Here is a 24,648-nt window from a genome sequence, read left to right as displayed (position 1 = left end):
AGGGAGACAATCCCCTCTTTGCACACTCTCAGTTCAGACCACTGGTTCCTAAGACACGTGGTACAAGGACACATTTCATTCAAAGCACTGGGGATGTTTGCAGTAATCAGTAGCTTCCTAGTTATTTTCACAGCACATCTGGATGAAAGTAGCAAAACCGTAGCAACCTTTATTAAAGATTTAGCGTCAGATTTCTAGGCCCCTGTCAATTACCTGTCAAGTTATACAGGCTTTCATTTTTCTGCTTTGTATGTGCAGTGGAGAAAGGAGATTCAGGTTGAGTATTTGTGTATAAACTAGTGTGTCAATCCAGAGTTTCAAACCATGTTACAGTGGTTCATCATTGCCATGAATGATCCGAGATGTCCTTTAAGGGTAATCAGTCCTGTCTTTGGGACAAAGACAGGCTACTAGATGACTTCTCAAGGTTACCTCCAGCCCACTTATTTAAAGAAAAATCCCAGTTTGAATGAGCTGAAATTCAATGAATGAACAGAAATATAAACGACCAGTGGTCACCAAGATGAACAGAAGTGGCTCATTCCTTCCTTATTGATTCCATTCATGGACTGTTGCATCAACTGTTTGCCTATCGCTAAATCATGGGGTTTCACTTACTGTTTCGCTTGCTCAGTGCTGTCAGAATGGAAAAGAAATAAAACAACCTGAAAGAGAAGAAAAAGAAAAATGGGATATATGTAATAATCTTTGCTATGCTTAGTGTTGCTAGTGATATCAAAAAGACCACGTATTACGTTGTTTTCCTCCTGGAGAAGCTGTGGATGCTGTGCTTACCTCCCCAGCAGGTACAATCATCAGTGAAGTCATTGTTCCTTCTCTCTTCTCTCTTCATACTCAAAAGTTATCCACGTGGATTTCTGTGGAGCTGCAGTGGGGTCAATATGCCCTGGTTGTATGTTGGGAAACCTTTCTGTTCCTGTTTAAATCAGGATCATGAAACAGGTTGGGTTTATGGTCTGTGATTTAGAAATGTGAACCAGGTGGCTCTAAGCAGAACTGCTAAATGTTTTGAGGTCTCCGTGTGATAGGGGGCATAGTACGTGATCACTCCTTTTTCAGTTTAGAAAACTGACCTCTTCATTCTGCACAAACAAGCACTTTCATGCCTAAATTCTCCTGTTTACACATTGACCCTATCAAAACGTAAACCTCTGATTTCTCACATACTGTCACTCAAGGTAAGTGGTATCTCAGTATTCAGCGAACCCATGGAAATCAACAGGACAGTTCAAAGCAAGCTGTGGTACATCCAGCACAACTACCACAGCTCGGTTCTGAGTGTTGGAATGGCTTTTCCTGTGTTTCAGCATAGCTTTTCAAGCTAAGTATCAGCTTCTTGGAGCAGAAGTAGTCTTTTCCTTTGTACAGTCCCTAACACGTGGGGATTATTTACTACTAATGACTTGCACACGTTTGCAGGGTTAGATTCACAGAAACCTAACTTTAATATTGTGAAATATTTAGCTGCTTTGATTAAGCACCGATAAAAATCTGTACTTTTGTTCTAATTCATTGTTATCCTCATTTATCAGCTGTGGCTACGAGCATCATCTGCCTCATTTCAGAACTATTTAAAAGCTGTATTACATCATGCCTTTCATTCTTTTTGTCAGCTTTGACTATGACACGGAATAAATGGATCTGGTTGCCATGTGCTGGAATTTAACATAAGCATCTAAGTGTTTACTCACCTCAGCTGTGAGGGAGATTTGGGTTAATTATCTTAGCACGCTTCCAGTGTGTGATTATGAAAGTATAATGTTGCTACCATACGTATACAACATGTATAGAAGGCAGAGTAGATGCAGGTACATCTGTTGGGGGAAACAGACAAAAACCAAACCAACACTGAATGGCATTCTGGTTTCTTCCTGTAACACTCCAGAAAGCACAGCCAGCTTCCTGCTTCACCTCGTTCTGTGCTGTCCAGGTTGGAGTGGTCCAGAGATTAATGACAAATCATCTTTGAATGTGACAGTGAAGTGTGGCAGTTTAACTCCGCAACTGGCGAAATTCAGAGGGTGTGCATGGTGTTGCGAATTAACATAAGCCCTGTTTGCAGAAAGAGTGCAATTTCTTTAGCTTGAATACCTGCAACGGGACAAGATGTGGAAGTATTGAATAGAGAGGGAAAGGCTGGAATCATGTCCCCGATTCGTGACGTTAGGCAGTGTGTGTTGCAGCCTGTCAGGCGGCCCTGCCCCATTGCCTTTGTCAGGGAAGCTTTGTGTCATTGGATTACACAGTAGCAGCAGCTGCCTGACTCTAATGAAGACTTTGACTGATCCTACAGCCTGGAGTGAAACCGGTTGTACTGGCAGGGATCATTATTTAAAAATCTTTCTAGGCTGCCAGACATGTCTTTTCAGTTCTTCGGAGCTTGAAATGAACCAAATGTGATCCATCTCATATCAGGTACCTTACTGTCAGAGGCGAGCTGCCTTGCAATAATAAATTAGCCCCACTGGAGCAGCTGGTGACAGCAAGGAACTTTGTCAGTTATTCAGAGCGCCGCCTTCTGCTGTTGACAGTTCCAGTGAGCTGGTACCAGTTCTACCTTGGCAAAGACTGAAAATAACTCGGCTATTCTTGAACACAATCAGTCCATTTTTGCTGGGAAACTGTGGCTTGCCATCTTTTTTTTTTTTTTTTTTTTTTTCTGCTTGGACTGTTTCAGCAAAAATATGTCCAGAACCAAGCTTTCACCTGTACCATTGTATGAGACTAGCTGTAATTTAGCTTGTAAAACTTTTGCCACTACCCTGCACCTTCCAGAGGCTGAGGACTAGTGCAGCACTGTTAGAGCAGTGCGGGAAGGTTTGCTGAGGGGGATCTCTCTGCTGACAGCTCTCTTCTCTCGTTATAAACAAAAGCTCCCTTCCATCCTTATGAAAGGATAAAACATACAAAATAGAAAAGTAATTCCTGCTTCCCAGTTTTAACACCAGATATTTCCCCCGCTTGCGTTATTGGCAATTAAAAAGATGCTTTCACCTGTGCTCGTTTACCGGTCGCCAGAACAGTTGTCAGCTGGTTTCCTTAGAGACTCCTTGGAGTTACTTTTACTAGACGGTGCCTAACAGTTACTTTCCAATCATTTCCTGCACATTACCATGATTAGCAGATTCAAATGCATTTTCGCATGTGTTTTTAACATCTTAGCCACTGTATCTGTATTGCGTTATGAATTGTGTGCAGATTTACCCAGACAAAAACTATTCTTCAAGGCGATTGCATGTGACAGCTGCGAGAGAGGGTCAAGAATAGAATATTTCAGAATTGTTGCAATGTTCTAGATAAGACAACCTGAATAACTTGGTATTTAAGAGGTTTAACTGCTTTAAATACTAGGGTGGTTTAGAGTTGTCATGCTATAATGCGGTTTACTACTGTTTACGTGGCAGCAGCATGAAATCTTTTCTGCTATTCTTCCTTTATAAATAAATATATTTCAAATTACCAGACTTTTACTTGGATATGCTGTATATGTTTTTAAAAATCTGTTATGGCTGAACTTCAGTTGAACTTCTGGCTAGTCCTTGGCCACAGAGCTAAGCTTTACAATTTGAACATTAGATTTAATTTATTAGAGCAAGTTATTATTCATAAATATGAATGTTACGTATGTATCGGTCCCACAAATCCAAGTCAATTAACACCCCTTCATGAGAATACCTTTAAAAAAGGTGACTGCATTTACATGGTTAACTTCTATTGCTCATGGTGATTTTGCACTTCAGTTTATATTTACTTGTTTTCCTGTAAATATATCTACTTACTATTACATTTGCATATGGTGCCATTAATATTTTAAGAGAGTAATTTGGCTTGAAGATCTTTATAGCAGGGCAAACGGCGTAAGTCACAAGAACAGCCAGATACTGTATTGGAAAACTGGTTGAATGTGGAAAATAATTTGACAGGTGGCATCATTCCTTGCATAACCTTCGCTTTAGTTCAGATGAAGGATGTGTACAACAAAGGATTTGTGCACGTGAACGTGGGGAGCTCTAACCCAGCAATGCCTGTCACTGCTCAAGTGAGGCGAGGGTGGAGGCCTTGCTCCTGCAAACACACCCTGCAGGCTGCGAGCGGGGGGCTGCCCGGGAGCCCCGGCCCCGGGTAGGTATTCACGCAGGAGCAGCGTGCTGCAGCACGATTACTTGTGGCTTGTATTGACTCTTCCACTGCCTCAGGTCCTACCCTTCCAGTTCCTCTAGCTGCCGCTCTGGTTTTGGCAACTGGGATTACTCAAACTGTTGGTTTGAGACAGACATCCTTTTGAAGGGAAGGCAGCTAGGAAGGAAAACGGAGCAGCTCCTGAACCTAAGGCAGAAACAGAATTACGCCTTAAAGTAATTATCACTCAAATTACTTTTTTATATGTAGAAGGACCGGGTGTTAGTGGGTGAAAGCCACGGAGAGACTGCTGGGGAGCTCGTGGTGGCAGGGCTGCAGCGTGTGACCCGTGTGATGCTTAGTGGCCGGGGGGGTGCTGTGAAGCTCTATTAATACGGGTTTTTTCTGTCGCTGGGGGCAGGTTCTTCAGTGCACATGGACCAGCCTTGCTGCCAAGCTCTCTATGACTTTGAGCCAGAAAATGAAGGCGAGCTTGGGTTTAAGGAAGGGGACATCATAACTTTGACCAATCAGATTGACGAGAATTGGTATGAGGGGATGTTAAATGGAGAGTCTGGCTTCTTCCCCATTAATTATGTTGAAGTGATGGTTCCCTTGCCTCAGTGATTTGTGTCATTCAAGCTGTGAACGTGATTTCATGACTGAAATGGATTCACAAATGTTCTGTCAGTGTGGCATTCTGTGAAAGCCTTGCTATTTGACTGACTTACTGACTTTTGTATGCGTCTTTTTAAAATGTATTTATTTTATATTCAGAAAAATTTCACCTTCCCTGACTCGTCAACCTGCAAAAAAACCCATCCCCAGTTTTTTTGCTTTGTGCCTTGAAGATCACTGTATGAAGTGTTTACTGGTAGCTCACTGTTGCTCAAAAAATGGATTTCCTTGCTATTATTGTATGTGGATTTTTTTTTTTTAATCTTTGGCTGCAATGATTTTACTATTGAAAACCATTTTTAAAAATAGTGTAAGTGAAGCTAACTGTAACCAGTTCCTTAAGTTACTGATGTCATTGAGCCCTTTTCATCTACCACGCTGTAATTTATTGTGAGCAAGTTAATCCGTTTCACATTGTACGTTGACAAAAGGCAAAGTGGTTGTTGTCAATCTTCTGATGTTGTTGTACTAAGTACAAGTTCTCAGCATTGAAAATTCCTATAATTTACTGACCAAACTGAATAAATATTTCTGTGGGATAAGAACAGTGGTTGCTGCTTCTATTCCTATAGTTCTGGCATTTGTTTTTGAGCTGGAGGTCACTTCTGCTAAATAGACCAGCTTGCAGTGAAGAAAACAATGCTACGTTAAAAATGCAGGAGTAAAGCCCAAGTATTTGTTTTATGACACCTCAGCCCCTGGAATTTTAATAATCTTACTTTCTCCCTACTCATTGTGTGGATTTGTAACAGCTGTTAAAATTTTCATCTAGCAGGAGGGTAGAAGAAAAATTCCTTCGAACCAAGTACAGACTGCTCCCAGCTCCACAGGGTTCGTGTAGAACTCTCTGGAAACAGGTGTGTATCGCTGGTGACTACTCCATACACTTCTAGTTTTTAGGCTTATTTGGAAAGGATGGAGAAGGGAGAGAAAGAAAAGACTAGGGACAGAGGGAAAGGCATGCTATAACTAAAATATATATATAAAAAAATGTAAAAAAGCTTCATAATGAAGGACAGTACTTTAAATCCTGAACCTGTCTTATCAAAATGAAGACAGAATTAATTTGTTTTGCTGTTCGCCTTCTCATGCTTTGCTTAGTAAATGCAGATGTAGCGATGACCAAAACATTCAGCAGCCTCAGAAGAACATGTAAACTTTTACCAGTTGCTCTCTGTACAAGAGCGACGAGGAAGGAGCTGAACTCTTCTAGGTGAACTGGCTTGAATCCAGCTTGGAGTTCCACGCTCTGCTTGGTGCCGTAGTCCATTTGAAACAGCGTTCCCCAGAGAGGAAGGAATTTCACGTGTATCGCAGGTGCAGGAACTTTTCCATCTAAGATGCAGAAACAGCCCTTACCAGGCTGTTAAACCCGGGGCTTGCCGGCTTCTCTCGTCAGGTTCTGGCCTGGGCTCGTACAATGCTCACAAGAGTAGAGGGTCGTTACTTGCAGCGTTGGCTGCAGCCAGCTAGTTAGGGCACATCAGCTCAGCATTTGGCCTTGCTCGTGTTAAGAGGAAATTTCAGATGGAAAGTAACTTGTCCTGACCTAGTTCTTGCACGAAGGCTATGACGTTCTCAACACAGAACGTATAGCACAGCTTTCAAAAGTTTAAGTATTCAGGATCCACAGCTGCTTTTTGCTTTTCCCCACCTTTACCAGAGAGGCCTCACCAGCCATACCTTTCCATAGCAGCCAGGAAATGTCTCTTTTTTTTTCCCCTCACCAGGATTCCCCAGAGGAATTAATTACATATGCACGCATATGTATAAAGGTTTGAGTTCTTAATACATGTTGCAGTAGGCAGCTTGCCACTTAGTACAGAGCTTTTGTCAGCTGCAACAGATGTCTCATCTAAGAGAAGTAGCTACTGCGTAAGTAGTAAGCTAGAAGCAAGTCAAGAGAGCTGTACCTTACTGACTAGGATTGAAGTCTAGAGAGAGGTCACAGGAAACCAACCGACCATCTTTCAGGTTTGCTACCAGGAGGACAACTTGCACACCAGAGAATTGATTCTTTAATATGTGCCTTTTTGAGATTACATGCTAAAGAACAAGTTTCAAAAACTCTACGATGTAGCTTGTGTAGTCAAGTAAATTAAGTAGTCCTTGTTTCCTGAACCACTGCTGGCATTACCAAACAACATCCTGTACCACTGCCGTTTCCTATCAAAACTTGCACCCTAGGTCAGATCTTTCACGGTTATTGCTTAGCACTGTCCTTCCCTTGTGCTATGAAAAGGTGCGATTCGAAATGCTGAAGATTCATCTCAGATCGAGTTCATAGCAGTTCAGCTTTACGTGAAGAACCGTGTGACAAATATGAACAGGGCAGCACAGTGTATTTCTGCAGGTTTCTTCAGTGTGCAGGGAATCGTCCCTAAACTCACCAATTTTATGGCATTGAAGTCTTTTGAGCCACTCCAATAAGATTAATGAATAAACAGAGCTATTATTTAATCTGCAAATATAAAAGTCCAAGACTTCTTTTATATACATAAAAAATATCTTTATTGGTTAAAAAAGTTTTAAGTAATCAAGATAAACATAGCAAGGTTAGAGCAGCAGCTATTGCTATGTGGACCATAAGGTACAGCTCAAATGCAAGTATTAACCAGCATCTACTCTTGATGTCTCAAAACTAGACGTTTAAAATAACTCAACAGTTCAAGTTAGGATAAGGAAAGCCTCAGCTTAGCAACTGCATCCTAGCACAGAACAGGTCTTCCACTCAGAACCAAACGCTTTGACAAAGTAAAAGGCAGTCAAGAAAACTATTCCAGCATTTGGTGAAACGTGCAATCTCAGCTGCTCCCCTCCCCTCATGCTCCTAGAGATGTACTTTATGTGGCTCAGCAAGGCCTTGCTCCACTGCGGAGCCAGCAGGTAAGCGTTTCGGTAATGAGAGGCTAAGGAGAACTGAACGCAGTGGCCCCAGAAGCTGACTGCCTGGTTCCGGAGGGCGATGGGTCAGGCTTACTACACTGCTATTAAAGTTACAGCACATCACACCTGGCCAACAGCCAGGATTCTCCCCACTGCCCTGGTAGGCATTCCCAAAGCAGTGCTGCAGGCTGCACGGACTTAGTACACAAGGACTCTAAGAACAGGTATTTTTGATACACCTTTTACTACAGCTAGTGCTCTCCAGTTTTCTTTGTTTGTTTCAGCAAGTGGGTTTTTTTTCCTAGCCCCTTAGAAAGCTGCCTTGTTGGGACCAAACAGTGCTAGTATTGCTAGTTACAGTACCTTCTCTGTTGGAATGAGATGCTTTTTCACATTTACAGGATACATCTGTCCAAGTTGACGCAGCTATGCTGTGATATACTTTATCTAGGAATATACAATATTGAAACTGGTAAACTTCCAGGTGCTAGAATACAGAAACAGTACATGTAATAACAGACAAGAATATTTTTACAACTTGCTTTTAATTGTAAAGTGTTTCACTCTAGAAGTTCTTTATTAAGGGATCTAGAGCAGTTTCATCTATTTCAGCATCAGGATCTGAGCAGGAAACATTCCAGACACTCAGCACTCTTCAGGGTAGCATTTTACTTCAGGCAAGTTCAGTCTTACTCAAGGTGCAAGCTAGGGTGTGATCTGGCCCCTGTAGTTCCCTACTCAGGCTTGAAACAGAAGTTCCCTTTGGAGAAACACCATAGCACAATGTTGTCAGGGAGCACGAGGCTGCCACCACTTTCTCAAGTATTTAGCATCCTTCTGGTGCATCTGTTTAGCAGCTTTGTAAACTGTGTGCCCTCATCTGTTTCAGCAGGGCATGGAAAACAGATCCTTGTGTTAAAGTAACTTCACATAGAGCTTGTATTCTACTGCTCTTTATATCAGTGAATCCAAGGACAGGGTCCGGTATCAGAAGGTAGGAAATTTCATCACGTTATGACAAGGTTTCTTATCAAGAGGTCAGATAGGAGATGTGAAGTCAAAGTTTCAGATATTGCAGAAGATACCAAAACACATAGTCTATGTCACCTGGGATCGAGATGCATTTTCAGATGATCATCTCTTTGTCCACATTACATGACAGAACAGCTAGGATCTTCTTTTTGCTGCAGAAATAAAACATGTTAATTAGCCTGATGTCTTAATGCAAAACCTTAGTATTTATTCCTGGCTACCTGCCTGATCCTTATATAGGCACATGGGCGTTTTAGTGTTTCGTAGATTTACTTAGTAAAGCAAAGCAGGTTTTCAAGAGAGGTAGTACCTTAACTGTACGGGATAGTTTGGGGGTAGGGGAAAAAGAATACCACATTTTAAGAATTTGAGTCCATGCAATACATGAGCCTGTGCCTTCCTTAATGAAAGGCTATCAAGCTCTCAGTACCTCAGTTCTGGCGCGTCAGAACTTAACTGGCATGCAGATTCATGCTACCCTAGCTAGGATAGTGAAAGCAGAAGCAAAAGCCAGGGAAACCCTGTCTTCCTTTAAAGCACAGCATGCTTCCTTTGCATTGTGTTACTGCATGCAAGAAGTTAACTGCTTTTCACTAAGCTGCCATTATTTCAGTGCTATCAAAGCAGCAGAAGCATATAGGTACTAACGACACACGTTTGACAGGAGCCCAACAGGACAGCAGGCAGGAATGACGTTAACATTTGAGTGGGAGTATGAGAATTGATTCTTACCATAAATGGCATAGAACAGTATTGTAAAGTTGCTGATAAAACAGATTAGAGGTAGAAGGAAAAAAAAAAGTTACTTTTGCTTTCCATCGTTGACGGCCAAATAAGCCATATTATTACTCAATTCAAATGAAGAACCTTTAAAACAACAAGTTGAGGAGAGGCCCTGCTCTGAACATGAAAAGCAGCTTGTATCAGTAAGTCCTGCATAAGCCTAAAGCTTCCACGGGTGTTACTTCAGCTGTTTTTGTGTATGCTGCGCATTAAGAGCCCACCGGCCAGAACAGCCTTACAGCCAGCACCTTTCTCAATAGCCCGTTTAACGGGGTCTCACCCTCCTTCAGCAGAAGACTGAAAATATTACAAGAATGTGCATGTCTGTCAGGAGACTTTGATAAACATCCTTTAAGCCAGCTGGCATTACAGTCATAGATATTTACCCAGATGTTCTGTTTGAAAGGACAAGGAAAAGAACCAAGCAGTAGGCAGTAACTGCCTGCTCTTAGGTACATTTTCTTCAGTAGGACATTACTAAGGTATTTTAAATTTAGCTTTCAGACAGGTATATTATGAAAATATGCAGGAAATGGTGGTGCCTTTAAGCCCTGGTGCAGTAAGATGCAAGTCCTCCTTGTAACAGATTGGTTTTAGGAAGAGCTGCGTCAGCAGAGGGGAGAGAGTGAAGCACAAGGCAATGCTTAGGGCCTTGGAGTTGGTACTATAGTGCAGCAGGGACTCGGTGCTATTTCAAGTCAAGAACAGTCCGGAGGGTTGAGCACAGCCCACAGCTGTTCAGTTATGACCAATTCAAAGCCTTTGTTTAGACTACTTCAGCACCTGAGGAAACGCAATTAACTAGTGTATCAAAGTATACCAAGAGCATCCAATATGCAAAAGCTCAGACTTGCAATATGGTGAGTCAAAAACCATTTGGAGGGGCTAGAGAGTCTTTCACAGGGCCTCAGAACATGCAAGTTGTAGCCAAAGGGTTATAAGTATATTGAATGCAAAACATGCTCATTCTGTTTAACGTTAATTCCATTAGCATGACCTGCGTCTGTGCTGAAATTCCACTTGGAAAGTATTGATTGGAGTATTTATGACTGAAGCAAGGCCGAGATACTTCTTTTGCACAGAAGAAAAAGAAAAACTAGTTCCTGGAATTAAGCTGTAACAGAAGGCTTCAAACTCATGCTTGAATTCAGGGGGGACTTAAGCAGTCAGTACACTGAAAACTTTGATTTCAGCTTTTTAATACTTTTGAATGGAAACTAACTTAAATTTGCACTGAAGAAAGCTATCTTAAGAGCAAGTCAGGGACACCGGAGTGACAGGTAAGTCACTTCATCCCACAGAAACAATATATTTCTTGTTAGTGTTTGCATTCTGTTCGTGGAGTAACAGCTTTTAAGGTTATTCATAGTCAGATGATGTTTAAATGGAACTGACATTAAAGCTAGCATTTTTCAGTGTGTCAGTAGTAAGAGACCAAACAGTAATGCTACTGTTTGATCATATTCAACCAGAGAATAAGCAAAACATCAATTCCACTTCTGATGCAAAGCCATGCAAGCTACATCTTACATGGGACAAGACTGCAGCACTATTAATGAAGCAAGTTTTCTATGAGATAGAAGCATGATTCTCATCATCTCACCTGCTTAAGGATGCTCACAGGAACCACTATCATGAAACCAAACAACATTTCTTTTTTCTTCTTCTTTTGGTCTGACATCAAGAAAAACGTTAGAGTTGTAGAATATGGATAGTACTTTGAGAAGATTTTTGTACCATAATGAAAAGAAACAACCATTGAATGGCTCTGTTGATAGCATGTAACTTCAGGCAGCTTACCCGAGATGGAGACTCCATTTCACTTCCAGTTATTTCTTCATAATCATCATCTTGCTCACTGCTTTCTTCTTTGGGTACATACATTATTGTCCTCTCTGCAAGTTCCTAAAATATAATTGAATTGCCACAAGCACCCTCAAGAATTAAGTACATCAAAGAAGTTTAGTATTAGGACAGTAGACGCTATTTACTCTCACTTACCTCACCATCATCTGTGATGAGTGTGACACTAATACTGTCCCCAGTTCCCCAAGACTTCTGGGAATTCCAGACCAGATCACTAGAATCTGGGCTCACACCAGCAGCTGCACCCCAGATCTGCAACAGATTTAGAATGAGCTTCTGAAGAATCTTATTTGTAGTTAGCTTAGGATTCAGTCTAACCTATATAACTATTAAGTCCTCCAGTACCAGAGATGTGCAGTAACAAACTGAACTACTGTGATCCCTGGCAGGTTAGTTCTTTTCAAGACTACAAGAATGGTGGTAATGTTGGAGTTTTTTCTTTTGTAACTGAGGACTGTAAAACAGTTAGTGCAGAAAATGCTGTTAACGGCTTCTACCTGATGCAGAGGTAGCCTTGCTTGGACATGCATAACCATTTGAGTCACAGAGCCAAACCGTAGTTACAGACATACTCAGGGCAGCAATTTGTGTATACAAGATAGCCTCTGGCCTGGGTCACTCGCAGATCTCTTGAGCAAGCTCATACAGAGTGTAGCGTTACACTCTTCTCTTTGGTTGCTATCTAAGTGTACTTAAGAGTATGATTTTTAGAGCCAACATTTAGCTTAATATTATAAACTGTGAGCTCAGCATTGCTGAACTGTAGTTGACTAAAGCTTTTAGCAACAGCTTAAGTCTCTGCAAAACATTCATGAAATCACAGGAGTATGTGGAGCCCTAAGAATAATCTAGGGTATATTGATTCTGTTCACAATAACAGCACATCCCCATTTGGAACGATCCAAGTTCAATCCAAGACCTAGCTTCACAGAAAATTTAATTGGCATTTCAGATCAAATTGCTGCAAGGAGTTCCCCCCCCCCCAGCCCCAGCCCCACCCCCCCGCCCCCCATCTCCCTCTCCATGTAAAATAAGGATTTTTGTTCTTCAGGCACTTGCAGTATTAATTTGTCATTCCTTATTACCTGAATCTCTATTGCCATCTAACATAACAAGAACAGAGCTTCAAGTAAGTTTTACAAAACCACTACCTACTGTAACTACTTGGCCCGCCTGAAGAGTGAACCGTGAGGGAAAACTGTATGCAACATCTGACACACTTCCAAGATGTCGTCTTAACAGCCATCCATGCAGTGGCTGATCCTGTAGGACGAGAAATTCCTCTCAGCATTACAGACCAACGCCGAATCACTGAAGTGCAAGGTTATTTCCAGCCTAAAGGGTCAGTTTTAATCCTACTCCTGTAGCACACAGGAATCTGATCAATTTCAGGGAAGCCTTCAAGATTCCATTCAAGCCTCCCTATACTCCTTAGGATTAATCTTACTCCCACAGTTTCAGGCACACCTCTTCTTGCCTTCTGTTGAAGGGGGATCATGATGGTCTCTACAGGGGGGATTCTAATAAATGAAGCTTGTCACACCCATCTACCAACTTGGGCCATATATATAACACAAACGTAGCAGCCTGTGAAGGCTTAAGGCATCTCAGGCTGAAACAGCTAAGCTACCAGCCACAAGTTTTGAAGCTCCGAAGATTATTTCAAATAATTCTGGATTTTCAGACTAAATGACTCAAAGAATTATTTAATTGGTCAGATAAACCCTCTGCACAGATTAGATTCTGTCAACTCTACTCAACCTTTTAGCTGTTTTAAGCGTTTTTTAGTAATAAGAAGCTGTCATTATCCAATTTACTAAGTACCTTATTTAGTTCATCAAAGATAAATAGTACTTCTGATAGTGCCAGCCTGAATCTGGTGAGAAACAACTGTGATTTTAAGGTGTTAAGATTTCTGCATCATAGAACCCAGTGCACCTCTCCCCAAAAGCACCTCCCAGCCCACCGTGTGGACAAGACACCTGGCACTACCAGTAATAGAACAGTCTTCTATTGTATTCTATATTGTATTCTATAGCATTCTATTCTCTAGTCTTCTCTTGACAGCAGCCAGGTTAGCTGGGAAGTCCCTGCTTTGTATTCTTTTGGCAGTACTCTTCCTTCATCTCAATCCTTCCCTACTGTCATCTCTCACTAAGCTACAGGTTGGTTGACAAGCAGTCATACTTGGCAGTGAAGGCCATGCAGACTTGAATGAACACAGGTACCTTGTCAGAGTTGTTTTTAAGCCTGACAAATTTCCCATCTGCATCGATTTCTTCAATAGATATGTTTCCGGAAGATGAAGCATGCTGAACAGTCTTAAATCCAGCACCATGCCCTCTCTTTTTGGCTTCTTTCATTTTCCTTTTCTTCCCATGCAGGAACCGTCGCCCTTGACTTGTTGCTTGAGTTGCAGCGCTGTGTGAAGATGGACTGGGCGACAGCTTTAGCCTAGAAGGGGGGCAGATAACATTCACTTGAATATCTGATGTGCTTGTTTCTTCTCACTTATATCCTCCCTCTACAGCCAAGCCTAACAGCTTCTGATATCCAAGCTTTCCACAAAGTCTTGAATATAAATTTTATTTTTACTGGCGAGAGTAGCCAAGTAGCTTGTTAAGTTTGGAAGACAGCCCCAGCCCTAGAGCTCAGTGCAAGCTTATGTCGATAAGACAAGATCCCCAACTGCAGTAAGCATTCCTTTAAAGTCTCAACAGACACTTTAGTGGAAGAAGTTTTAAGTTTTTGATGCTTCTTAGCATGTATTGAGAGTTCATGTTGTTCTCACCAGGCAGTGTCTAGACAGGAGCTGATAACTGCTCAGTTTCCTTCACGAATGTTAAGCACTGTCTTTGATATCTCTCTAGAATGTAGCACAAAGCTTTGAGAAAGTTGGAGGATGTTTAATGGACCTCTGAACTTTCAACAGCTAGGTTTATCAAGTTACTTCTCTCACTACACCACGTGGTAGATGTGAGATATAAATACCATCTACAGAAGACTATAGTTCAAGAACTAAATTATGGCAGCAACGACATACTAAGTATTTAACTCTTGCCTCCTCCACATTCTGAAGAATATACAGTCAGTCAGCGTAGAGATCTTGGATGAGGCAAGCTCTCATATGAAGATCTTGTCATAGCCTACCTCTGTTCCTCTCCTTCCAGCATCTTTCTGTAAGCATTTATTTCCAGATCTAGAGCCAGTTTCACATCCAGGAGATGCTCATATTCTTCCAGCTGTGCTCGTGCCTTCTGCTGGGCTTCTGTCATTTCTTTCTCCTTTTCAGCCATACACCTTCGATGGAAATCACGGTCATAATCCAGCTTCTCCTGTAGGTCCCTTATTTTGCTCTCCAAAGCAGCATTCTAAAATTAAGGGAATGGAAAATTCAATTAAACCGTAACTGAAGATTAGAGAGGAGAGGCCAATATTTTGAACTGGGTATCTAAAATAATTCTAAGGTTATACAAATAAGGATAGTACCTGGCTTTGATATTGATTAACTTGAGATGTCAGAGTGTCAGCTCTCAGCTTTGTTTCCATCAGCTCCTCCTGAAGAACTTTGGCAAGCTCATTCTTTTTTGATACAGATAGCTCAATATTCCCCATCTATGGATAAAGTCACTGTTAGTAATGAATTGCTTATGACTATGTATTTTAAATAAGGAAGGAAAACCAAGTGATTTCCAGCTCTTACATCTGGAAATATTTATGTTTTACTGAAGTGTGCAGATACCAATAAAGTCCAGATCAGAAAGTTTTTCATTGCTTTTCAGGGAGGTTTACACAAGTTTGACATTCATATCCAAGAGTCAGCAATAATCAGGTAGTGAAAATTGCTGGATTAGGATATTTCAGTTACAGATGCATGAAGACTTTGTATAGGTATTAAGTGAATTGATTCTCCAGAACAACAATGGAGAATATGTTTAGAAGCTGCTTGTCACAGCGTGGGGCTACAGGATATTGGGCGTGCTTACCAAACTATTGCTCTTCCCCCAAAGTTCTATTACTAAATAGTTCCTTCATCACTATAAACAGCACTGAACTATTTCTAGAGCAATTCAATCTTGAGATGTTCCAAGAAAGGGTAGAACAGAGCCATGCTCCTACAACAGGCACTCACAGAATTTCCAGTGGAAATATGGACAGAAGCGTCCAAAGGAATTCACTGACTTGGCATATAAGCTGAAGTATAGAGAAAGCCAAAAGAACCAGGAAGAAATGAACACAAGTACTTGTTGAGCGAAGTAGCAGATCATGTGATCAGCTATGTGTATGGAAGAAGGTTTAAGTTACCAATACTGCATGCTGTAGCCAACCCAGAAACCCCTGGGATCTTACCTATCGAGAGTATAAGCCTGAAGTATTACTTTTTCTGTGCATGTGGCTAATGCTGGGGGAAAAAGGTTACAGACCAGTTCTGGAAGACAAATGATCAAGCTGCTTCCACAGCTACCCTCTTCCCCCTTATCCAGTACTAGCAACTGGGAAGGGGGATTTGCACTCATGCATTTAAAAGTGCTCTTGTGGAACTGTAAGAATACCTTATTTCATGCATTTTGATCTACTTATTATAGTTTTATTCAAGAATCCTGAAATTGCTTAATATAAACTTAGCACACCTTCATCCTGAATTTGTCAGACAAGCTCTCAGATTTGTTAGAAGTCTGAATTACAATCAACTTTATTACATTAGCCATGCCAAAGGGATAGTACTTATGCTTGTACCAGTTTTGTTTGGGACTGAGTGTTCATAGAAGTTCTGTTGTCAAATCTGACATGGCTTCGAACTTCTGTAATAGACCTGCGCCAAGAAGCTCTGCACCAAATGCAAGGGCTCCATCCGTCAGCTGTCTATGCTAGCGTGACTTTAATCATATTGAGGTACAGAAGACTTAAGCTTTGTTTTATTGGCATCTTTTACAGACTCACTTTTGCACTGAATATTTGTGCCAGCTCCTCTTTGTATAGTTTCATTTCTTCTTCCTGTTGTTTTCTGAGCTGCTGCAGAACATCCAAGAGCTTACTCTCAAATTCTCTCCGATGGCAAGATTCTATTTCTGCTATCCTGCTCTCATGGGCTCTTTTGGTCTCCTTGAGCTCCTAGGAGAAGAAATTTCTCAGAGAATAAGCAAACAATACAGTTTGATTTGAGACTGGACTTACTGTACCAGCTTAACAAGTCATTCAATATTGAAGCAGATTTATCATTGAGCACGCGACAATTCATCCATTAGGTCAGGTAATTCCACTTTGCTAGCTGTGCCGGGTTGTTTTGCTACCTCACTGCCAACATTGCTTAAACTAAATATTTAAATACTAACTACTGCATTTATTAATACTAACTCTTTGCACTAGATTGATTTCTCTGCTTTTCTTTACTTACAGCACATGCATATACGCTTCAGTTTCTTTAAGCACTGTTACTTCACCTGTTCTTGGTTTATTCAAAAAGTAAAGACAGTTGGTTAGAGAAACTGGAATTCTCTATCGCTTAAACCACACATTTGAGATTCCTTCCAGTCAGAAGGAAATTGGTTTACATTCACATGTTTTTTAGGTGTGTGTACTGACTTCTCACACAAAGGTTACCAGACACCTTTGATAAGTGTTAAGGAAGTAGGGAACATAAGTTGCTTATTAAAGGAGATTAACTTCTTCAATTATTTTAGGCTTCTAGCAAACATCTGGAATCATTTAACTTTAACTGTTATATATGCATTTTCAGTTACACAAAGTAGTACGTTGGGATTGTAGTTACCTTCAGAAGTGCAGCCTGAAAAAACTCTCATATTCCTGATAGCTATCGATACTATGCCAGTTAACATGAGGTTGTGTACTTTCTTGAAGTCTTCCTAGTTAGGTGGATTTTATTGGCTGGTGGACTGTCATAGGCTGACTCAGCTAGTTACCTTTCTAAGGATAAAGCACATCTTATCATTGCTTTTAAGTGCATCCAGGGATCATGGACACCTGGAAAAAACCAACACCCTAGTAATAAGCTAAAACATACATCTTCATGAAGGTTCTTCTGGAACATCATTTCTTCTTGCAGAGTTTTTGTATGATTTTCCACATCCACCCTTCTCAATATTTCACTGTGGAGATGCTTTTTGGTATCTTCCAGCGACACTGTCAGCTAGAAAAGACAGACATCAGGGTAATAAAAATTAAGAGGACATTTTTCCCAAACTAAAACAGTCAATTTACTAAAGGTCACTCAACTTCACTCCCACAGCAATCAAAACACACTGCTTAAGTGAAGTTGGTTACTCTGTGTAAGTTCTTATTTCAGTGGGATACAGCATATTAGTAACAGAAAGACTCCGATTTTTAGGTAGACCAGATTTCCCACAAGGCAAATATAAACCAGCCCTTAACTGCACAACTTAAGTTTGACTCCTCAAAGGAGACTTCTGACGAATCATCAGATGTACCATCTATATATATTCTTCCCCTTCACAAAAATAAGTATTCCTAACTTCCAGTATCATTTGTTTGACAAGTGAAATCCTCCAGATATAACTTATGCTGACAAACTATTATACACTTCCAGTGTTAGAATATGCTGCCTTAATGATAAAAGGCTGTTGGGTTTAAGTTTTCTTTCTAAAAATTTGAAATTAGTTTATTCAATGATCACATTAAAGCATGAACATGCAAAAACTATGCTCTTAGAAATGCACTGAGAGAGTAGCAACTCAAGCAGAGTTCATTTTAGTAGTACAAGAACCTACAAAAAAAAAAAAAGTAGTCCAAGCTTATTCTACCCAGATTTAAGCATAGTGAAGCAGTCCGGCAAATGCTCCCTTTGCTGACACGTCAGAGTGCTACAGGAGTTACAGTGGTACCACGCATTTCTTGTTCCAAGGATAAAGCAAGTTGAAACACTACCTACTGCAGTCATAGAATAAAATTAAAGGTACCTACAACAGGTGGAAGTTTTAACAGCCCAACTATCAGTCACATTTGCTTTCGGCAAGGTCACAGAAATCTGCTTGTCCACCTGTCATCGCCACAGATAAGAGTCTTTCCCTGCTTTTAGATCTCAATAACTAGTTGGGTAAAAACAAGCAAAAGCTTCAGGAAGAAAAGCCACGTTGAAATACCAGGAACAAGCCTTACAGTGACTACTTCATCTTTTAATTCACGAAGGTCCTTCTCCAGAGTTCGGCTGTTACTCAAAGCCGTTGCTAATTCAGCTTCCTTCGCGTTCAGCTGAGCATCGAGGTCCCTCAGACGAGACTGTGCCAGGTCTAAGTCAGCTTCTTTTTTTGAATTCCTACAAGTGAAAGTTTCACACTGGTAAGTTGCAGTTGATGAGGGAGAAAGTTTGGTTTGAAGGTGTTTCCCCTCAGAGGGTCCTGCAGCAGCGCTGAGGCAAAGAGGTGCAGTAGCGCTCGCGGTTCGAGCACAGGGTGGGCTGTAAAACAAACCCTCAGACAAGCATCATTTGTTTAACCAGAAAGATTTCTGACCCAGTTTCCAGCTGGTTTTGTGCTAATCCTACACGGAAGCCAGCTATTTTCCACAGCGTTCCCAACCGCTGAGGGAAGGGGCGGCGCGGGGCCACAGGGAAGCACTAGTCGCGCTCCAAGCCAAAGTTCACCGGACCACAGCGACCTGCCACCACCGCACACGCTGCTCACACAGACATCGCCTTGCAGCCGCAAAGGCCACCGCCACCGCCGCCCCCCCCCCCCGGCACAGCGCCTGCGGCCGCGCAATGGCGGCGCGGCCCCGGCCCCGCACGGCTCCCGGTGCGCGGCGGCAGCAGCAGCAGGGGCACCCGCCAAGCCCGCGCCCGCCAGGCCCCGCAGCGCCCCCAGGCGGGCGGGCGGCGCGCAGCGCGAGCCCGGCCTCTCTCCCGCGCTGAGGCGGGGCAGGCGGCACAGCACCCCCCTGCCCGCGGCGCGGCTCTGGCTGCCGGCGTGCCAACCCTCCGCCCCGGCAACGTGCCTGCCCACAGCACAGGAGTTTTGTCCCTAGGAGATCGCCGGCCCAGCCCCGGGATCTGGCCTTGTCCAACCCACAGCCCCGGCTGGGGCTTTGCCCCCTACAGCCCCTCAGCTCCTGCCGCTGGGCAGGAACTGCCCACAGCAGCCACCCTTCCCTCACAGCACCCTGCGCGGGACTCTTCTCCCTCGGGAAGGGTCACTCCTCCCTCCCTCACACCATGGCAGTTACAGGGTAAGCAGCTTCTCCCTCAGAAGAGGGCTCCTTGCACAGGTACCCGGGTACAGAGCCCTCGGCTACCACCTGGATGGCCAAAGCAGTTTAAACTGCCTGTTTTACTTGGCACCACAGCAGCGAAGTGCTAGGCCCACAGTGCATTCCTGTCAGAGAAAGGGGTGATCATTTCCCAGACTGCTCTAACTTCTAAAGTCAGTTGCCTGACCACTACCCAGACTTTCTGCTCAGAACTCAGATTTGAGATTGCAAAGAGTGAAGGGTTCACTCCATTTTAGCAAAATCCCTTCTGCCAAGTTACTAAGTTGTGATAGTTCATACAATGAGTTTTCCAGTTGATAACTGAGCAGACCAGTTGGAGAGAGTCCAAAGTCATTCTTGCAGGAGCAATCAGCTCTAGAAAGCTTGGACTGCAAGGAAAGATTGGAAAAACTAAGGGTTGTTTAGTCTAGAAGAGAAAAGCGACAGGAGATGTAACAGTCTTTACATACATGAAACAGCATAGAGGAAGGGAATCTGTTTTCCATGTCTGCTGTGGACAGGAAGTTGCAGGCTTAAACTGCAGGGAGAAATATTTGGGTTAGATGTTAAGGAAACTAACAGTAGTTCAACACTGAAGCACATTGCCTGGGGGGGATATTCTGGAACCTCCATCATCTGGAACTTAAAAAAGGGTTACACAAACATCTGTTGGAAGGGATACAGGTATGGTTGGTTCCAACACAGGCCTGGGGCATGGCTACATCAGCTTCTTGCTCAAGGCCTTTTCTAGCCCTGCTGTTCAGAGGCATTTGTAGATTGTGGCCTCAAACTTCATGCCCATGACAAAAATAAATGTTTTACTAGCAGAGGTCAATTATTCTTTACTCAGACACTAGGAACAAGTAACTACTGGGTAACAATGAAAACCAAGGTAATGCATTGTAGGGTATTTTTTTAGTATTTATAGGTTTCTTTCTTTTCTAGGTATTGATTGGTCACCTTCCTTTTGGTATCTCTGCTACTACTACCACTTCTCGTGAGTATTAGTTACAATATTAACAAGTACATCAATAACACTACTTAATGATAATGTTAACTGTTCCATCCTACAATAATGTAAATTCCATTCTGCAGTCAAAGGGTGTGCAAGACTGAAATTCTATTAGTGTCTGTGTTTTAACTCCATGGTTTGACCATCCACTTTCCTGATGCAGGGCTCTGACAGTCAGGTCCCGATTTCCTGTTTTCTTTCCTGACAAAGATTTTCAGAGAACCCTGAAGTAAATAATTTAATCTTTAACAGCAATTTAACAAGTCTGGCTTTGACAAGAGCATTTACTACCCTTTTAAACCAAATTTGGAGTGCAGAACACCACTCTACATTATTATGCAGCAAGCAGTGACAGTTACAATACTCAAGCACATTCCATATACAAACCATTCCAGAACTAAGCATGGGTTATTGACAAAGCAATAGCTTTGACGCACCCCCAGGCACATTCCTTGTAAATCAGGGTGTCACATATGCTTGACCTGAAGAATTTAAATAGTTTTACCAAAAGAGCTCCTGTACATTTGAGACACTCCTGTTTGTCAAGACTACACAACATAACAGCACTTGCAGAATTCATTCTTACAGCTTCAGCTTGCTACCACATATGTCAGGTTCAATAGCAAAATGCACATCTATACTCACTGGTGCAAAAAGAAACCCGTCTTGTCTTTCTCTGCTGTGCTACTGTAGTTGCTTTGACCTTCCTCAGGCTCTGAATGCAACCAACCAGCATGCTTATCTACAACTCCTCCTCCCCAAACATCTTTGGCCTACTTCCAATTACCACTGCTTACATAGTAAGAATGCTGAAATGCAAGCACACTTCATTGTTGCAGAAGCTTTAAGTCTCTTTACCAGTGATTACCAAGAGCTAATGGTTAATGCTGCTGGGAAATTATCTGGTGACATTCCATCCTATGAGTTCCAGGTTATTTAAAGGGTGTATATATAAATATAAAGGGCACGATACCCTCAAAGCAGTTTGTTCCAAGTCAGAGATACTTGCAGTCAGGCAGCCCAGATACAACACTTATTAATATTAGGACTTTGGTCTAGTGCTTTCAGAAAGCAGTATGTACTATGTTAACCACTTCTAAGACCTAGTTAAAGAAAAAAATAAAAAAGAATAAGTCCAGAGGATTGCATACCTGCCAAACCTAAAGCTTTATAAACAAAGCCACAGTTATACAAACACAAAGAGCAGCTGAGAAGTTTTACAACTGGCATTACCCCTCCTCACTGTCCACTCAAGTGGCTGGTTAGATTTATGAAATAGACCTACGAGCCAAAACCCAGCGTGAATGAGACAAGCCCAAGAACTTCTAAGCAGCTGAAAACAGAAGCTTAAAGAAAAAAATCTTTTATTCCCAAGTAGAACAGCTACTTAAGTCCTGCTGAGCCTATGAGACAGTAGTATTTGCTCCACACAAGTGTTAAAAGAAAGAGTTGGTACCTAAAGTTGCTATGATACAAGTTCATAACAAGGTTTAAGGGGCCTGTGGACACCCAAATTATTGGAAGTCTGTAATTGATTTGGCAGAACAATGGGGCATTAAAGCAACTAGCAATGCTAGCACTCTATATATCCATAAAGGAAGCTTGTTTGGGATTGGACACTTGTTCCCTCCCCTTCGCTACCCACCTTCTTCCCCCCTTCAAGAAGGGATTTGGTCACACCTACATCTGGCCACCCCTTTGAGCCAGGCTTAGCAAGACTAGGCAAGCTAGTTCCAGGCTCAGGATACACAGCTTGCAAGAAAGTCAAGCCTGAAGGAGCAGGCAGCTCATCCCATTGGTATGTAAATCAAGACCTAAAAAGCCACTAGGACAATTTCTGTGCAGTACCAGGTTGGGCCGGTCGAGCTATACCGCTTACAGGACTACTTTCTCTGTTTACTCCCCTCTAGGCAATGCCTGAGCTAAGAAGCCCCCAAAAGATGTGAGCTGCCTCCCCACAGAAATTGAGTCCCCTGCCCCTATAACTTTCTAGATGCTTTCCAGCACAGCAGCTTCCTGGGTATGTGTGAGTACAGGTGTGGTGCCAAACCGGGTCAGCCATGCATTCATGCAATACTGTCCCCAGAGGGCCACCAAGCACCCCAAGTTCGGGGCAGCTCCATGCCCACCCCAGGGAGGTGCTGAGGCAGCCCAGCAGCACCACAGCAGGAGGCACACACAGCAGCGTCTGCACTGTACGGCTTCAGAGCGGGCACTGGGGTTTCTCCTAAGGCAAGACACTCCAGCCCCACAGGGCCGCACCTTTGGGGCATCACCACTGCCATGGCCCCGGCAGCCCGCAGCACCGAGCGCTCCCCTCACCCAGCACACAGCTGCTGGCAAGCACCACCACCACCCCTCACGGCCCCCCGAGGCGGCGGCCCCGGCAGGGCGGCCTGCTCGGCCCGGCAGGTGCGGCGGGAGGGCCGGGGCACCGACCTGCTGTGCAGCTGCCGGTGCTCCTCGCCGAGCTTGCCCACCTCTATCTGCAGCGTGGCCCGCTCCATGGCGACTTCATCCAGCGCCCGGCGGGCGTCGGCCAGCTCCGTCTCGTAGCGCAGCCGCAGGCTGCTGTGCTCCCGGTCGCTCCTCGCCTGCAGCTCGGCCAGCCGCTGCTCCAGCGCCGACTTGTCGGCCTCCAGCGCCCGTACCCGCTCGATATAGGCAACCAGGCGGTCGTTGAGCTGCTGCAGCTCCTCCTTCTCCTGCAGCCGGCTCAGCCGCGTCGGGCTCGGCGAGACGGCGGCGGGGACCAAGCGGCTACCGCTCACCGGCGTGGAGGTGAAAGCCATGGCAGCCGCCAGCCCGGGCCCAGGCGCCGCCGCCGCCGCCACCGGGACCGCCCCGCGCAAGACAGACACCGGGTGCCTGCCGCCGCCCGCGTATAAATAGCCGCCAGCTGCCACCGCGGCCTGCCGGCGAGGGTGGGCAGCTTAAAGAGCTAGGGCAGTTCCCCCACTGCCGCTCTAGCAGAGTAGAAAAGATACTTTTTTCTTTTTCTTTTTTTTTCCCTTGGTTTTTCACATGCGCCTTGCCGCATCTCATCAGTACAATGGTGCTGGGCGGAGAGGGCGGGGAGGGAGCTGTCGGTAAAAGCTGACAGCAGCCCAGCGGTTATACAAACCGGGGCGAGCGGTTGGGGTGAAAAAATAATCCCAGATTTAGGAAGACACATGACAGCTGCAGTGATGTTCACAGTCCAGCACGCTACCTTGTCAGTGCTCTGCCTGTTCTGTTTTTTTGCAATTTGTTCAGCTGATGAAAATAAGCTAGTCCCTGCTGGTTTTTGTTTTGCTGTTTGTGGGTGGTTTTAGCTTTTAGGTTAGGCTGTGGTGGCTGTCAGCCATCCCAGTGTTTTGGTTGAAAGGTGATGTTGTGCGAGCAGAAGGAGAGGAAAAGGGAGCCTGCATCAAAACAAACCTGTGCAGCAGTCTGCAAAGCCTTACACTAATTACATTTTATAAAAAACATTGTTCAATGAGAAGGCTGCTTCAGCACTTTTGTAGTGACATATACTGTGACAGTTGTCAGTTTTCTCCAGTAGTTAATTAATTTACCCTTTTCTTTTTCATTTATATGTTGGAAAGCAGATGCTGTACAGATCTTTTTCAGTATGAGCATAGAAATCTCTGAACATTAATGTAACTGTTAATTATGGTGTTTGTTGCAGTATTTACAAGAAAGTTCACTTTAGAGCTTAACTTAGGTCAACATTATTTCCTACATGGAAAAACAGCCTTAACATTCTTTTAGAGTTCTTTAAAGATAGGTTTTATGAAGGTTGTAGGTGCTAATTCAATTTTCACTTCACAAGTCGGCAGGCAGGTAACATAGGAGAACATAGTTGACCACAACATTGTAGCTGAGGATTTTAGAATTAAGTTATATATACCCCTGAATACAAAGTTACAAAGTAGTAACTTTGGACCTAGAAAGAGGTATGAAAGGAGGGGTTTGGGGTTTTTTTGGAACTTCTTGACACACTTGTATAAAAAACAACACCACAGTTTCAAAACCCTAAGACTACATGC

At 43.2% G+C, this 24,648-nt stretch overlaps 2 protein-coding genes across 4 annotated transcripts in view; one reads left to right on the top strand and one right to left on the bottom strand.

Moving 5' to 3' along the window:
- Positions 1-5,363, top strand: part of SH3GL3 (SH3 domain containing GRB2 like 3, endophilin A3) — a 58,871-nt gene extending 53,508 nt beyond the window's left edge. The window contains exon 9 of the mRNA XM_037394437.1: positions 4,562-5,363. Within this exon, the coding sequence (XP_037250334.1) occupies positions 4,562-4,767 (206 nt within the window). The 3' untranslated portion in view covers positions 4,768-5,363. The remainder of the gene's footprint in view (positions 1-4,561) is intronic.
- Positions 5,364-6,902: 1,539 nt separating this feature from the next.
- Positions 6,903-23,662, bottom strand: LOC119151071 (lamin-L(III)-like). 3 transcript variants are annotated; one of them, XM_037394436.1, is made up of 11 exons: positions 23,057-23,662; positions 18,520-18,676; positions 17,408-17,533; positions 16,327-16,497; positions 14,875-15,000; positions 14,536-14,756; positions 13,614-13,839; positions 12,541-12,648; positions 11,521-11,637; positions 11,320-11,424; positions 6,903-8,888 (listed from the first exon to the last, which is right to left on the bottom strand). In XM_037394436.1, exons 1-11 carry the CDS (start codon positions 23,407-23,409, stop codon positions 8,856-8,858), a joined length of 1,743 nt encoding a protein of 580 aa, XP_037250333.1. In that variant the 5' UTR covers positions 23,410-23,662; the 3' UTR covers positions 6,903-8,855. The 3 variants fall into 3 exon arrangements, with proteins under 3 accessions (XP_037250333.1, XP_037250332.1, XP_037250331.1); XM_037394435.1 differs by lacking the exon at positions 6,903-8,888 and adding an exon at positions 11,123-11,193; XM_037394434.1 differs by lacking the exon at positions 6,903-8,888 and having other exon boundaries at positions 11,200-11,424.
- Between the last annotated feature and the right edge of the window lie 986 nt (positions 23,663-24,648).

This window comes from Falco rusticolus, chromosome 7 (assembly GCF_015220075.1).
Source record: "Falco rusticolus isolate bFalRus1 chromosome 7, bFalRus1.pri, whole genome shotgun sequence".
Lineage (NCBI taxonomy): Eukaryota > Metazoa > Chordata > Aves > Falconiformes > Falconidae > Falco > Falco rusticolus.
This window is presented reverse-complemented; position numbering and strand designations above follow the sequence as displayed.

Bases quoted from the DNA above. Each gene is read 5' to 3' on its own strand.
- LOC119151071 (XM_037394434.1), bottom strand. From the start codon at position 23,409: ATGGCTTTCACCTCCACGCCGGTGAGCGGTAGCCGCTTGGTCCCCGCC. The intron at 17,534-18,519 runs GTAAGGCTTGTT...TGTCTTTTCTAG, and splicing joins TAAAAGATGAAGTAGTCACT to CTGACAGTGTCGCTGGAAGA. The intron at 13,840-14,535 runs GTAGGCTATGAC...CCCCCCTTCTAG, and splicing joins CTGGAAGGAGAGGAACAGAG to GCTAAAGCTGTCGCCCAGTC.